This window comes from Aspergillus ruber, assembly GCF_000600275.1.
Source record: "Aspergillus ruber CBS 135680 unplaced genomic scaffold scaffold00038, whole genome shotgun sequence".
Classification (NCBI taxonomy): domain Eukaryota; kingdom Fungi; phylum Ascomycota; class Eurotiomycetes; order Eurotiales; family Aspergillaceae; genus Aspergillus; species Aspergillus ruber.
This window is the reverse complement of record NW_024467334.1, coordinates 53,474-67,017: the sequence shown is the minus strand read 5'-3', so window position 1 is coordinate 67,017 and position 13,544 is coordinate 53,474. Positions and strand designations below refer to the sequence as shown.

General features: G+C 49.0%; 5 protein-coding genes across 5 annotated transcripts; 3 read left to right on the top strand and 2 right to left on the bottom strand.

Moving 5' to 3' along the window:
• Positions 1–91: 91 nt before the first annotated feature.
• EURHEDRAFT_424202 (uncharacterized protein) lies at positions 92–407 on the top strand (the record flags this gene model as incomplete). Its single annotated transcript, XM_040783372.1, has 2 exons — positions 92–167; positions 226–407. Coding segments are annotated over 2 exons (258 nt in total), but the record flags the coding sequence as incomplete, so codon positions are not given.
• A 327-nt stretch (positions 408–734) lies between these two features.
• Positions 735–1,532, bottom strand: EURHEDRAFT_465620 (uncharacterized protein; the record flags this gene model as incomplete). Its single annotated transcript, XM_040785034.1, has 2 exons — positions 735–1,073; positions 1,122–1,532. 2 exons carry the CDS (start codon positions 1,530–1,532, stop codon positions 735–737), a joined length of 750 nt encoding a protein of 249 aa, XP_040634805.1.
• A 417-nt stretch (positions 1,533–1,949) lies between these two features.
• Positions 1,950–6,096, top strand: EURHEDRAFT_416726 (putative SNF2 family helicase/ATPase). The gene is made up of 4 exons (XM_040783034.1): positions 1,950–2,339; positions 2,545–2,661; positions 2,729–5,683; positions 5,740–6,096. Exons 1-4 carry the CDS (start codon positions 2,211–2,213, stop codon positions 5,854–5,856), a joined length of 3,318 nt encoding a protein of 1,105 aa, XP_040634804.1. The 5' UTR covers positions 1,950–2,210; the 3' UTR covers positions 5,857–6,096.
• Positions 6,037–7,706, bottom strand: EURHEDRAFT_416725 (RNA methyltransferase, TrmH family). Its single transcript, XM_040783033.1, has one exon. It carries the CDS (start codon positions 7,684–7,686, stop codon positions 6,208–6,210), a length of 1,479 nt encoding a protein of 492 aa, XP_040634803.1. The 5' UTR covers positions 7,687–7,706; the 3' UTR covers positions 6,037–6,207.
• Positions 7,707–7,862: 156 nt separating this feature from the next.
• EURHEDRAFT_509181 (putative chromatin remodeling complex subunit (Chd3)) lies at positions 7,863–12,735 on the top strand (the record flags this gene model as incomplete). Its single annotated transcript, XM_040785910.1, has 3 exons — positions 7,863–8,423; positions 8,485–12,090; positions 12,115–12,735. Exons 1-3 carry the CDS (start codon positions 8,052–8,054, stop codon positions 12,733–12,735), a joined length of 4,599 nt encoding a protein of 1,532 aa, XP_040634802.1. The 5' UTR covers positions 7,863–8,051.
• Between the last annotated feature and the right edge of the window lie 809 nt (positions 12,736–13,544).

Genomic DNA, 13,544 nt, shown 5'->3' with positions numbered 1-13,544 from the left:
ATGTCTATCCGCTTGCTATAGGCATTTACAGCTGGTCTCAGAGAACCTTCTTGGCCAACGCATCATGGCACCCACACAGAATGACTCCTGGAATATCCAGGGCAAGGATGCTAAACGAGCCATCGCCGATGATACATTCGATGACTGCCTTTCTTGCAGAGTAACAGGTGTGTCTGTGGCCTTTATGCTCTCTTGTTAAGATCGTCTAACAAAGGGCTATTCCAGGGTCTGCCGCATTCGTTGGTCTGGGCATCTACAGTTACTATACGGGAATGAAAAATCTACGCCAGCAGGAGAAGACAATCATGCAAAGCGCAACCAAATACAAGATGGGTTCTCGACAGCTAGGCATTGCAACTATTTCGGCAACCTTGGTAGGCATGGGGATCTGGAGGGCAATCAATTAAGAGCTGGTATGCTCTGTACAGTGCTGGATACGACGTGATGTTACTGCTCTCCAAGATAGATTGTATTTATACGACTCAAATGAAGAAGAATAGCCTCCACCCCGGGTATCGCCCTGCTCAATAAGGTCTATGTGTTTAAAATGATTTAAGAAACATAAAACATAAGAAATAAAGAAGAAAAAAGAATAACAGAATATATCAAAATATGAAGGCGAAAAAACCAGAAAGCAAATGCAACTCCCACGAAATGCAAAATGTCGAGTCAATCAACCGCTGCGTGACACCGTAAGAATAGAAGTTTCGTCCCGTCATCCGACTTCATATTCTTTAGGTGAAACGTCCCCTTTTACCCCCTCCGAACATATCGGACAAGTCAAAGAAGTCAGGAACGGCAAGTTTCCTTTTCGAGCCTACCCCGACAGATGGCTCTCGTGTCGACGTACGTTGGTTGGATCGTGTCAAGTTGTTGTGGCGATGCTGCGAGCGAGAGTTGCGAGGGAAGACGGAGAGAACAGGTGCTCCATCGGAAGAATTTTCCGACGGTTGCATGTCGACATCTTGCTCTTGAGGCTGAGGGAACGAAGGGCCAGACGTGAATGTGAAAATAGCTGGTTTGTCGAAGGAGTTGGCTTCTAGCTGTGATGATGGTGTTGGTTGCTGCTGCTGCTGCTGCTGCTGCTGTTGTTGTTGTTGTTGCTGTTGCTGCGGGGCAACGTGCGCTTCCTGGGGAGACGAGGCGGGTTTGGGTGGTGATTGCGAAGCGTCTGGCCCATGTTGTTCCTTGCGGACTGCAGCCGGCGTTGTGCTCCTAGCTCGCTTCTCAATATCGTCATCGTCGCTACCAGGAACTCCGTTGCCATCCAGTCTCTCCGTTGCCCATTGTCGAACCGACCAGCCTTCTCCATCTCCTAAGCCCAAATTCTCCCTGTCGAGGAACTGCAACAGATCCTCAATTGCTTCCTGGTAGCCCGCTTGCCTTGCCTGGGATTGTTCGCAGACAGCATTCTTGTATAGGTTGGTCACGGATAGGGCGGCAGCTTTGAACGACTGCAGGAGTTGCTCAGGGGGCTGAGGACGAGGAGTCGAGCTCGGCAAGGAAGTGTTCAACGATCTCATGGAGTCCATGTTGGATAGGTGGCTGTAACTTGAACAGCTCCTCCTTTCTTGTGCCTTGAAAGTCGTCCCTCGTTAGTCAGAGCCGTTGATGAGAATGGAGATGCAGAAACCGAAGGAATTAAAGGAAACAGAAGAGGAATCCAAATTATTTGAGGGAAAGAATACCTAAACGAAATCGAGACAACACCGAACAACGGTCCAGGTAAGTTCTGCAGTGTTGTTGTAAGCCAGAGGGGACGAAGCTGCAGATATGACCGCAGCGTTTCTTTTGCTTTGCGTTTGGCCCGGTAACGTGACCCACCGCGGGGAAACTTGTCTTCCGCTCACAGCTGACTCACGGCTGACTCATACACGCCGCGTGCCGAGTTCACCAATCAGCACGCGTGTAGACCGCGCTTCCGCCGACGAAACTCCCAATTGCCATCCCGTGGATCGCGGTCTTTCGAACCTGTCCATCTTTCCTTCTCAATTGTCAATTCGGATCTCTGTTGTTCGAGGTATTTGCGCTTGCCAGATTTCATCCTACATCTAGGGACATCAATTGTTTCTCGTTTTTTTCTTCTTTCACTTGTCCTAGGTCATTCTATTTGTGTACATCCTATACTTATCCGCGTCTCCTCCAGGACCTTTGTTGAGTCGTTAACCGAACCGATCAGAGACTTGCGCTTCCGTGCGCTGAGGACGAAGATGGTTGCGCCTTCGAAATCCCAAGATCCCCAGTCGGACACGCCGTCTCAGGCGGACACCCCCATGACCGACGCAAATGAAGAAGCTTTCACGTCAGTGCCCGTGGACAGTACCGACGCGCAGATGACGGTGAGTGATGTCGAAACTCCTGCCCTGTCGCACCCTGTCCCAATCCGTGCGCATCACAGTCTTTGCCCCAACAAAATCTTTGGAGAACTCTTCTTGAGACCCTCATCCTATCTTAGGGTTACCAGGATAATCCAGAGCATACAGTAATTGTGTCTCTGGGTTGACGACTATTCATGAACTGAATAGCTAACTTTTTTCTATCAAGGATGAGAACAGTGTTGCAGGCGACACGACTGTGGATGGCCGGAAACGAAGATCTCAAGAATCTAGCCAAAGGAAAAATGTTCTGGGTAAGAAGCATGGCCGTCTAGATGAATCCAAGGTAAATTGGAGCATAGAATCTATCGATGTTCTTTCTTTCAGTTGCTTACGATGATTTCTGTTCAAAGGAAAGTGACTCTATTCGACGGTTCCGCTACCTGCTTGGTCTGACCGACTTGTTCCGCCACTTTATCGAAACGAATCCAAATCCTCGAATCAAAGAAATCATTGCCGAAATTGACAGACAAAATGCAGACGAAGCCAAGGCCAAGAAGAAGGGTACCTCTCGGTCAGGTGGCGCGGGTAGCGAAAGACGCCGCAGGACGGAGCAGGAGGAGGATGCTGAATTGTTGAATGACGAAAGTGAAGAACAAACCGGTACAGTCTTTCGAGAGACCCCGCCATTCATCAAAGGTGAGATGCGTGATTATCAGGTTGCGGGTTTGAACTGGCTCGTTTCTCTCCATGAAAATGGTATTTCGGGTATTTTGGCAGATGAGATGGGTCTGGGTAAGACCCTGCAGACTATCTCCTTCCTTGGATATCTGCGCTACGTCTGTGACATCCCTGGCCCTCATCTTGTTGCTGTACCGAAATCGACTCTGGACAACTGGAAGAGAGAGTTTGAGAAGTGGACGCCCGATGTTAAGGTTTTGGTGCTTCAGGGTGACAAGGAAGAGCGCCAACGTTTGATCAACGAAGAGCTTCTCCAAGAAAATTTCGATGTTTGTATTACCAGTTACGAAATGGTTCTACGGGAGAAAACACACCTTAAGAAGTTTGCATGGGAATACATTATCATCGACGAGGCCCATCGGATTAAGAACGAGGAATCGTCTTTGGCTCAAATCATCCGCGTCTTCAACTCGCGCAATCGACTGCTGATTACCGGTACCCCGCTTCAAAACAACCTGCATGAACTCTGGGCCCTTCTGAACTTCCTTTTGCCGGATGTGTTCGGTGACTCGGAGGCGTTCGACCAATGGTTCTCAACTCAGGATTCCGATCAAGACACTGTGGTGCAGCAGCTCCATCGGGTTTTGCGACCTTTCCTTTTGCGACGTGTCAAAAGCGATGTTGAAAAGAGTCTGCTTCCCAAAAAGGAGATCAACTTGTACGTGCCCATGTCTGAAATGCAGGTGAAGTGGTATCAAAAGATTCTCGAAAAGGATATCGACGCAGTGAACGGAGCAGCAGGAAAGCGCGAGTCGAAGACGCGTTTGTTGAACATTGTGATGCAGCTCCGCAAATGCTGTAACCACCCATACCTTTTTGAAGGTGCTGAGCCTGGCCCGCCATACACGACCGATGAGCATCTTGTCTACAACTCAGGGAAGATGGTGATCCTTGACAAGATCCTGACACGCATGCAGAAGCAAGGAAGCCGGGTACTTATCTTCTCCCAGATGAGCCGTGTTCTCGATATTTTGGAAGACTACTGTGTCTTCAGGGATTACAACTACTGTCGTATCGACGGTACGACAGCTCATGAGGATCGTATTGCCGCGATTGACGATTACAACAAGCCTGGATCGGACAAATTTGTCTTCCTTCTCACCACAAGAGCCGGAGGTCTCGGTATCAACCTTACCTCTGCAGATATCGTGGTCCTCTATGATAGTGACTGGAACCCCCAAGCTGATCTTCAAGCCATGGACCGTGCTCACCGTATTGGCCAAACGAAGCAAGTGGTGGCGTTCCGATTCGTTACGGAAAAGGCTATTGAAGAGAAAGTTCTGGAGCGAGCGGCACAGAAGCTGCGGCTTGACCAACTGGTTATCCAACAAGGCCGTGCCCAGCAGCAAGCTAAGAACGCCGCTTCGAAGGATGAGCTGCTTGGTATGATCCAGCATGGAGCCGCCAGCTTGTTTGGTCAGGACAACAATACCATTTCATCTGAAAATCAAATATCAGAAGATGACATCGATGCAATCTTGCGCAAGGGTGAAGAGCGAACCGCAATGTTGAACAAGAAATATGAAAAGTTGGGTATCGATGACCTTCAGAAGTTCAGCTCTGAGAGCGCGTATGAGTGGAATGGTAAAGACTTCACCGAGCGCAAAAAGGACATTGGAATCAATTGGATCAACCCGGCGAAGCGTGAACGGAAGGAGCAGTTTTACTCCATCGACAAATACTACCGTCAGGCCTTGGCTACCGGTGGTAGGACCGCGGATCCCAAGCCCAAGGTTCCCCGCGCACCCAAACAGATTGCTGTCCACGACTGGCAATTCTTCCCGCCTGGTCTGCAGGAGCTCCAGGAGAAAGAAACCGCCTATTTCCACAAAGAGATTGGTTACAAGGCCCAACTTCCAGATGGACCCGAAGAAGAGCTCAGTGAACGCGAGGCTGAACGTGATCTGGAGCAACAGGAGATTGATAATGCTGTTCCCTTGACCGAGGATGAGCAAGCCAAGAAGGCGAAGATGTCTGAAGAAGGTTTCTCGACCTGGAACCGTCGGGACTTTCAGCAATTCATCAACGGATCGGCCAAGTTTGGACGCAATGACTATTCTGGCATTGCCACCGAAGTCGACAGCAAGGATGCGGACGAGGTCGAGGAGTACGCGGGTCTTTTCTGGAAGCGTTACACCGAAATTCAAGACTACCCCAAGTATCTCCGCGTCATTGATCAAGGTGAAGAGAAACTTCGGAAGATGGGTCACCAGCGCAAGATGCTCCGCAAGAAGATTGAGATGTACCGTGTTCCTCTACAGCAACTCAAGATCAACTACACTGTCTCCACGACGAACAAGAAGGTCTACACCGAAGAGGAAGATCGGTTCCTATTGGTGATGCTTGACCGGTACGGTGTCGATGGTGAGGGCCTCTATGAGAAGATCCGTGACGAAATCCGCGAGTCGCCCCTCTTCCGATTTGACTGGTTCTTCCTGAGTCGCACTCCTGTGGAAATTGGGCGTAGGTGCACAACGCTTCTCAACACCGTTGCCAAGGAGTTTGAGCCTGGAGATGGGAAGGCCAATGGAGAAGCCAGTAAAGGACGTGGACGTGGGCGTGAGGATGAAGACGAGGAGATTGAAGAAGAAGCTCCCGCGAAGAAGAAAACCAAGAACGGCGCCGTGGTATGTGACAAGCCCGTCCTCTCTCTTGGATAATATTCGCTAACATGCAATCACAGCAGAACAAGCAGGTCAAAGCTGTCAAGGGCGGTAGCAAATCCAATTCTGCCTCGACATCACGGGCAGCCAGTGTTTCCTCCAATACGGCGCCCAAGAGCAAGAGTCGCAAGAAGTAATATTCTAAACCGAGTCTGTTAGCGTTTGATCGTTTTGCAGGTATGGTGGTGCATTTGGCCTGGAAGGGTCTGTTGGGTTACGTTTTATCCCGGACTGGCGTTGAATAGATAGATGCTTTCTTACTTTCTTCTCGTTTATTCTTTCATTTCGTGTAATACCATAACTTATTGGATTGTGATATCAAAAATGTACCAGAAGAAGGGAATGATAATTCGATATGCAAAAACCCATTTGTATACAAGAATATGACATCGTCACTTCGTAGAAGTTCATGTTTTCCATCGTCTATAATCTTTTTATCCACAGTACACTATGCTACAATCAATGCCATTATGCAAACCGACTCCGGTTCATCCTTGCTGCGGTATCTCGGTCACTGCAAGCGGAGCCCGTAAGAACTTTTCCATCAATAGCGCCGCAGCAACACTGACGTTGAGACTGTCAACACGAGCGGGATCAGACTCAACGCCCAAACCGCCAACAAATCGTGATCCTGGAATGCTCACGATGGCATCTGCATGGGATATGAAATGACGGCCCAATCCGCTGCTCTCACTTCCCATCATAATCACGCTGGGCCCTTGAGTGAATGGACTGTCACCGCTAGTAGAGTCTGCGTTGTGCTGGCTCTCAAGCGTAGAACCAGGGCCGGGAGCATCGGCTGCATAAAAGCGCCATCCATTCGCCTTAGACTGTTGAATGAATGCCCTTTCATTGCCGACTTCAAGAAGGGTCATGTTTTCGGAGGCTCCCGCAGAGGCCTTGATCGTCACATCAGACAAAGGCGCCGAGTTTCGGCCAGCGAATAAAACTGCGTCAATGCCCAGGTAATATGCGGAGCGGATTATTGCGCCGAGATTCCCCTGGTCAACAATGCCGTCTAAGAGCAAGGTGACGGGATATCGTCGGCGCTGTTGTTGGGATGGTTGATGAATCTCGATGTGGTTATTTGTGCCGTTAATCAATGCTTCCTCGCGCGATTGGGAACCCAATTCCACGCGGAAGGATTCTTCTTCTGGAGATGGAACGGGGGCAAAGCTTTGAATAGGGAGTCGGGGTAAAGGTGATGCCTCGAGAACACAGCCATTATGAGGTCGTCCGGAGCTCATTTTGTCAAGCAGACGATCCCATTCTGCGAACGCCATTTTGACCTGAATGTTCTTCACTAAAGCGAGTTTGCGCAGCGTAAGCTTTGCCGGACTTAACTCCTCACCCTTGTTTTGGTATATATACAGCTTGTAGATTTTTCGCCGGCTGCAACGCAGCGTCGATTCGACAGCATTGGTCCCGTAAATGAACTCAGACGCAGGCGTGGTATAAGGGATCGATTTAGGCACAAAAACGTGTTCCTTTACCCGTTCCGGCATTTTTTCTGACCATTTGTGTACTGGTTCGCGCTTCTTGGCTCTGGTGAGCTTCTTTAGGGTTTCGTTCCTGTCCACCTTTTCACGTGCCACTCTGCGTGGCTGCGGTTCGCCAGGTGTTTCGCGGAAGTCCCCTGATCGGACGAACTCGTCTATATCGAATGGTGCATTTCCCCGGTCGTCATAGTTCGTGCGGTTCCGTGGCCTTGATTCCTTGTGCCCATTGCGATGGTAGTCTCTTGGAGGCCCATTGCGAGGATTATAATCCCTTGGAGGCCCATACCGAGGGTTGTTGTCTCTTGGAGGATTTCGCGATGGAGAATCGTCTAGCCCGCGAGAATTGCGAATGCCACGGCCGATGGCAGAGTTGAGAGAGGCATGTCGGACAGTAGTCAACCGGGCAGATGGAGCATTTGATAAACGGATACGCGCTCTAAGAGAGCCAAGAGAGGCGTGCATGGACATAGCGAATAGAGACAGCCACAGCAGTCTAATCAATCAATATTCAACCTGAATTCTCTGCTGCAGAAGATCACCGATAAGATAAGCGGGGTAATGCTGTTCCGGCGCGATTCGCGTCACTGCGCGTCTATATTCACAGGTACCCGCAAGCAATATTACCTGTTAAGAACTGAGCGTGTCTAACTTTTACCAGGGAAACGGTCTCTCCCTCGTTCTTGCCCTCATTAATTCTTGCCGTCGCTTGCTTGAAATCGCCATATGCTGGTTTATTTTTGCTCAACAGAATGCCCGCGAATTGAGGATCCTTTTGCTACCTTCGACAACCCCAACCCTACCAAGTCGCTCTCGCCACTCATTCGCTTTCAACCATGGATTGGGGTTTTCAACTTGGCCCCAATGATGATTTTGTAGTGGATCTTCTTTCCCAGTTCGATGCGGCTAGTGCGCAAGCCCAAGCAGAGCAACCGGCCGCAGAGAGCTCACACAACTCTCAGTCTACGGGCTCTCGAGTCCAACCTGTGAACGAGCTCCAGGAAACACTACAACTAGCTGTAACTATAGAGGATGGCCAGCCATCAGGGTTGAAGCTAGCGGCAGTGGAGATTCCGGCGGTAGTGAATGGGGAGGAGTATAAAAACCTTCCGGGGCATTCAGCCGTCCGGTATATCATCAGCGAGGAGCAGGATGACGACGGGGATATTGTGTACAAAGTTCGAATGCGGAGCAGCGAATTGCAAATAGTAAGGTCCGGTTTGCTGCTTGTACTTGATGCCTGGGATGCTAAAGCCTCTTCTTTAATAGGTCAACTTGACGCAGCTTCAAAACCTCCAGAATGGACCGGAAGCCCTCGAACGCTTCGAATCGTCGGACCAGGATTCACAAATTACAATTCCTTCAGATGAAGACTACGACTCTACCGAATCTCATTTAGTCAATGCCAGACGTTCGATGCGTGCAACCAAACCCCGCCGTCGGCTCACAGGATTCTTTGCTGGAGTGAACAGCTACGATGACGGGGGTATTATGAGCTCATCGAGCGACGACGTGATTGTTTCTTCTGCGGCAACTTCAAGAGCAAGATGGTCGCGGGGGGACGTCCGACAAAAAGGTTCAAGGCAAAACACGCGGCAATCATCCAGGATATCCGACTACTTTGATAAGCCTAGATCGAAGGGCACTAGATTTTCTACGCGGGACAGGAGGACAGTACGAAGCAACTTGCGCGAAAGATTTGAAGATGATATTTCCGAGAATGAAATTAGGGCGAAGCAGAAAAAATATGTCGGCGCCAAAGAGGCTTTCCATACAGTCCCGCGACACGATCCGTTCAGACTCTGTCATCTTAACACTTGCGATGTCTGCGGTATATCTGGTAATGATAATGAGAAAGGCCCGCTGGTCTTCTGTCAAGGTTGCACTTTCTCCTACCATCAAGTTTGCCTAGGCCCGCGGGGGAACAGAGATCACCTCGTTACAAAAATTGCAGACGATAATTTTGTTCTTCAGTGCCGTCATTGCCTGGGTGTCGTTCATGCCAAAGATCGTTTGTCTCCGCATCTAGGCCACTGCAACGCGTGTAACGACGAGGGACCGCTGTCCAAACCTCTCAGGGAACGCCTATCGCCTAAGCAAGAACAACAGCTTCGTCAAGAAAATGGCGGAAAAGATCCTATCATCTCTATCGACATGGCGCGCATTAATAACGTCGAAAATCTCCTCTTCCGCTGCTCTGGCTGCCGCAGAGCCTACCATTTGGACCACCTACCTCCATTGTCAGATGATGATGGTGACAATGTTGCGGTTTCGCGCTTCCAGCAATATTCGTCGCACTGGCAGTGTCTCGATTGTATATCGGCCCCAGATGAAATTGCTGCCATGGTCGCCTGGCGGCCAGTCCAACCCGACCTCGTCGATCGTGCAGCAAGTAAGCTATCTGAAGACAAAAAGGAGTATCTCATCAGGTGGCGTGACAAGTCATACCATCACACTACATGGATGCCCGGTACTTGGGTGTGGGGAGTCGCAAAACATGCCATGCGGCGAGCGTTCCTAAAATCAGACAAAGACATAAATCCACAGGAGTTGGCCGAAGAGGCAGTCCCAGAAGACTTCTTGCGTATCGATATTGTTTTTGATGTCCGGTATTCTGAAAAGCCGCAGGATCGCAGCGAAGAAGTCGACATTGCGCGAATCGACGATGTTAAGGAGGCATACGTCAAGTTTAAGGGCTTACCATACGAGGAGTCTGTGTGGGAAACCCCTCCGGAGCCCAACTCCGAGCGATGGGCCGATTTCAAAGAAGCATACGAGGATTGGGTTCGGCGAGACTATATCCAAACCCTAAGTCAGGATGCACTCAGGAAGCATCTTTCCTACGTTCGGAAGCAAAATTTCAAGACGACTGTTGTTCGCGATACTCAACCTGAATCGATGACCGGTGGTGAGATTATGGAGTACCAGAAGGATGGCCTGAATTGGTTGTACTACATGTGGTTCAAGCAGCAGAATGCTATTCTTGCTGATGAAATGGGTCTGGGGAAGACGATCCAGGTTATCAGTTTCTTTGCGACTCTTATTCAGTACCACAAGTGCTGGCCTTTTCTGGTTGTCGTTCCAAACTCGACATGTCCCAACTGGCGCAAGGAAATCAAGAAGTGGGTTCCTTCTATTCGAGTTGTCACATACTACGGATCCGCTTTCTCTCGCAAGTTGGCCCAGGACTATGAGATGTTTGGCAAAGAAGGCTCCGATCTTCGGTGTCATGTTGTTGTAACATCATATGAAACCATGGTGGACGAGAATTCTCGGAAGATGCTTTCGAGAATCCCCTGGGCCGGTCTTGTCGTGGATGAAGGGCAACGTTTGAAGAACGACAGGAGTCTGCTCTACGAAAGTCTTTTCAAGATCGAGTTCCCATTCAAAGTTCTCCTTACGGGTACACCTCTTCAGAACAACACGCGAGAACTCTTCAACCTGCTTCAATTCTGTGATCCGAGCATCAAAGCGGAAGACATGGAGGCTGAGTACGGAGTGCTATCGAAGGATAACATCCCTCAGTTGCATGAAATGATCAGGCCTTTCTTCCTGCGTCGGACTAAGGCACAAGTCCTGAACTTCCTTCCTCCTATTGCCAACATCATTGTTCCTGTATCGATGTCTGTTGTGCAGAAGAAGCTTTACAAGTCGATTTTGGCAAAGAATCCTCAATTGATTGAGACAATCTTCCAACGAAAAGGCGACCAGACAGGCTTGAAGCAGGTCGAGCGCAAGAACTTGAACAATATCCTATTGCAGTTGCGAAAATGTCTTTGCCATCCGTTCCTGTACAGCAAGGCCATTGAAGAGCGCACTCCCGATATTACTGCATCTCATCGGCACTTAGTCGAAGCAGCCGGGAAGCTTCGACTTCTTCACCTGATGCTACCTAAGCTTCAACAACGCGGGCATCGGGTATTGATCTTCAGTCAGTTCCTTGAGCATCTTGATATCATAGAAGATTTCCTCGATGGACTGGGCATGTTGTACCATCGTCTCGATGGAAGAATGCCAGCAATGGAGAAGCAAAAGCGGATCGACGAGTACAATGCTGAAGGATCGCCGTACTTTGTTTTCCTCTTGTCAACTAGATCCGGAGGTGTTGGTATTAACTTAGCTACTGCGGATACCGTAATTATCATGGATCCAGACTTCAATCCTCACCAGGATATGCAGGCATCATCACGCGCTCACCGGATTGGGCAGAAGAACAAAGTGCTTGTATTCCAATTGATGACGCGTGGTAGTGCAGAAGAGAAAATCATGCAGATTGGGAAAAAGAAAATGGTCTTGGATCATGTGCTGATCGACCGGATGATCGCCGAAGAAGATGATGGTCGCGATCTAGAATCTATTCTACGGCATGGTGCTCAGGCGCTTTTTGATGACGATGACTCTGGTGACATCCACTACGACTCGGAATCCGTCGACAAACTCCTCGATCGCAGTCAAGTTGAACAAACCAAGATGCCTGACGCAAATAGTACAGAGGACCCCTTCAGTTTCGCGCGTGTGTGGGCCAACGATAACCAGAACCTCAATGGTCAGCTAGACGACGCAGTGGATGAGGGACCGGTCAACCCAAGTGTTTGGGAAAAGATTTTGAGAGAGCGGGAGCAAGCAGCGGAAGAAGAGTCCAAAGGGAAAGCAGAGAACCTCGGTCGTGGTAAACGCAAGCGGACAGCAGTTGACTATAGCCATGCTGCAGAGGTCTCACCAGCCAAGCCTCGCCGGCAAGATGACGATAGTGATATCGAATTTCAAGCGGGCAACCTTGATGTGCCGGAGTCGGATTTGGATTCAGGCCCAGGGATGATGTCGGATGATCTAGATTCGCCCACGAAGAGGACCAAGGGTGATTCTCCTTTTACGGTCAATAGTGAATGATAAAGTTAGGTACTGACAAAAATGGCAGTGGCCCCGTTTAAACGTGTCGATCTTCCAGATCTCGAACCTCCATCAGCCCCAGCACCCGTAACAGAAAATACTCTCGTCTGTTACGCTTGCAACCGAAGCCACCCCCCGGGTCAGTGCCGTTTGAAATCGGCCGGAGTCGAGCATTGCCCCCTTTGTGGACTTGCACACTACGGAGTCAGACGGACCTGCCCACACTTCCAGTCCGAGGTACAACTTTCGCGCATGCTCGAAGCATTAAAGAATTCCATGGAAGATCGTGAGATTCGAAACCTAGCACGAATCTACGTGGGTGGTATCAAGGGAGACCTGGCCCGTCGACGGAGGAGCTTGAATCCAAACCAGACTCCGACCCCGGGATGTAAACCTGCCGCCCTCGGTGCTCTCGATGACCAAAAAAAGAATAGCATTCATGGGACAGCAGCCTTATCCCCGGTCCTTGGTGGACCTACTCCTGGACCTGGACCTGGCGTCGGTCCGGGGCCACCGTCCGCGATCGATCTGACTGGGCATAGTGAAACTAACAATACAGGTATAGGTTCTGTGTCCAACAATCCTTCATGGCGAACCAGTTTCAAAACTTGGTTGAATGGACATGGGTAATGCATTTGATGATCGATATGGGCGTTATGGTCGGGATTTATGGGGGCATTTGAGATCTGTTTTGTAACATAGCTATTATAATTATAATATATCCTATGCGTTATTATCCAGATAATTATTGCCTACTTTGTACTATAACATCGTGTAGGGGAAAACGTGGCATTGTGAGTGACAATTCCTCGATTCCCGTCAGTGATCATAGTTCTTATTTCAGCGATATATCAATATAGGGCTAGGATCATTGGAATGCAATCGACCTGAATTCTTTGTTCGCTCTTTCTTCTCTTTTTCTATTTCTTCTTCTTAATCTATAATGCACAAGAAGAGATATGTAAAATCCGGGGGTGATTGATGGATGTTTGCTGCAGGCTGCCGAAGTGGTACTTGTTGAAAACAAAAACGGAATCGAAGCAAACAGCGCTACAGAAAAACGCATGATTTATTTACTTTTTCTTTTGATAGTAAATTGGTGTTGTATGAGGGATACCTTTTTATTCATACTTTTCTCTTCTGTCTTCGCTCTTCTTTTCTTCAACTCTCTACAAGTACATTCTCTCGCCATCTTCTAATCTCTGTCTAGATTGTATATTTTATATCTGCAATATTTCTTGTTATTTCTCTCTATATTCATCTCCTTTGCTCAGTGAATGCTGCTTTCTTTTTACGTACTCTGACTCCCTGGGGCAGACATTCACCATCCTCCCCCTCCAGCCTCTTTTCGCTACACATTTATTTCTTTCTTTCTCTCTTCTTTATTATTCTTTTTCTGTAATATCTCGCTCTTCTTCGTATTTTACGTTATTTCTGTT

Coding starts and splice junctions, on each gene's coding strand:
- EURHEDRAFT_416726 (XM_040783034.1), top strand. CDS start 2,211: ATGGTTGCGCCTTCGAAATCCCAAGATCCCCAGTCGGACACGCCGTCT. Junction 2,340..2,544: donor GTACCGACGCGCAGATGACG/GTGAGTGATGTC, acceptor TTTTCTATCAAG/GATGAGAACAGTGTTGCAGG. Junction 2,662..2,728: donor GCCGTCTAGATGAATCCAAG/GTAAATTGGAGC, acceptor TTCTGTTCAAAG/GAAAGTGACTCTATTCGACG.
- EURHEDRAFT_416725 (XM_040783033.1), bottom strand. CDS start 7,686: ATGTCCATGCACGCCTCTCTTGGCTCTCTTAGAGCGCGTATCCGTTTA.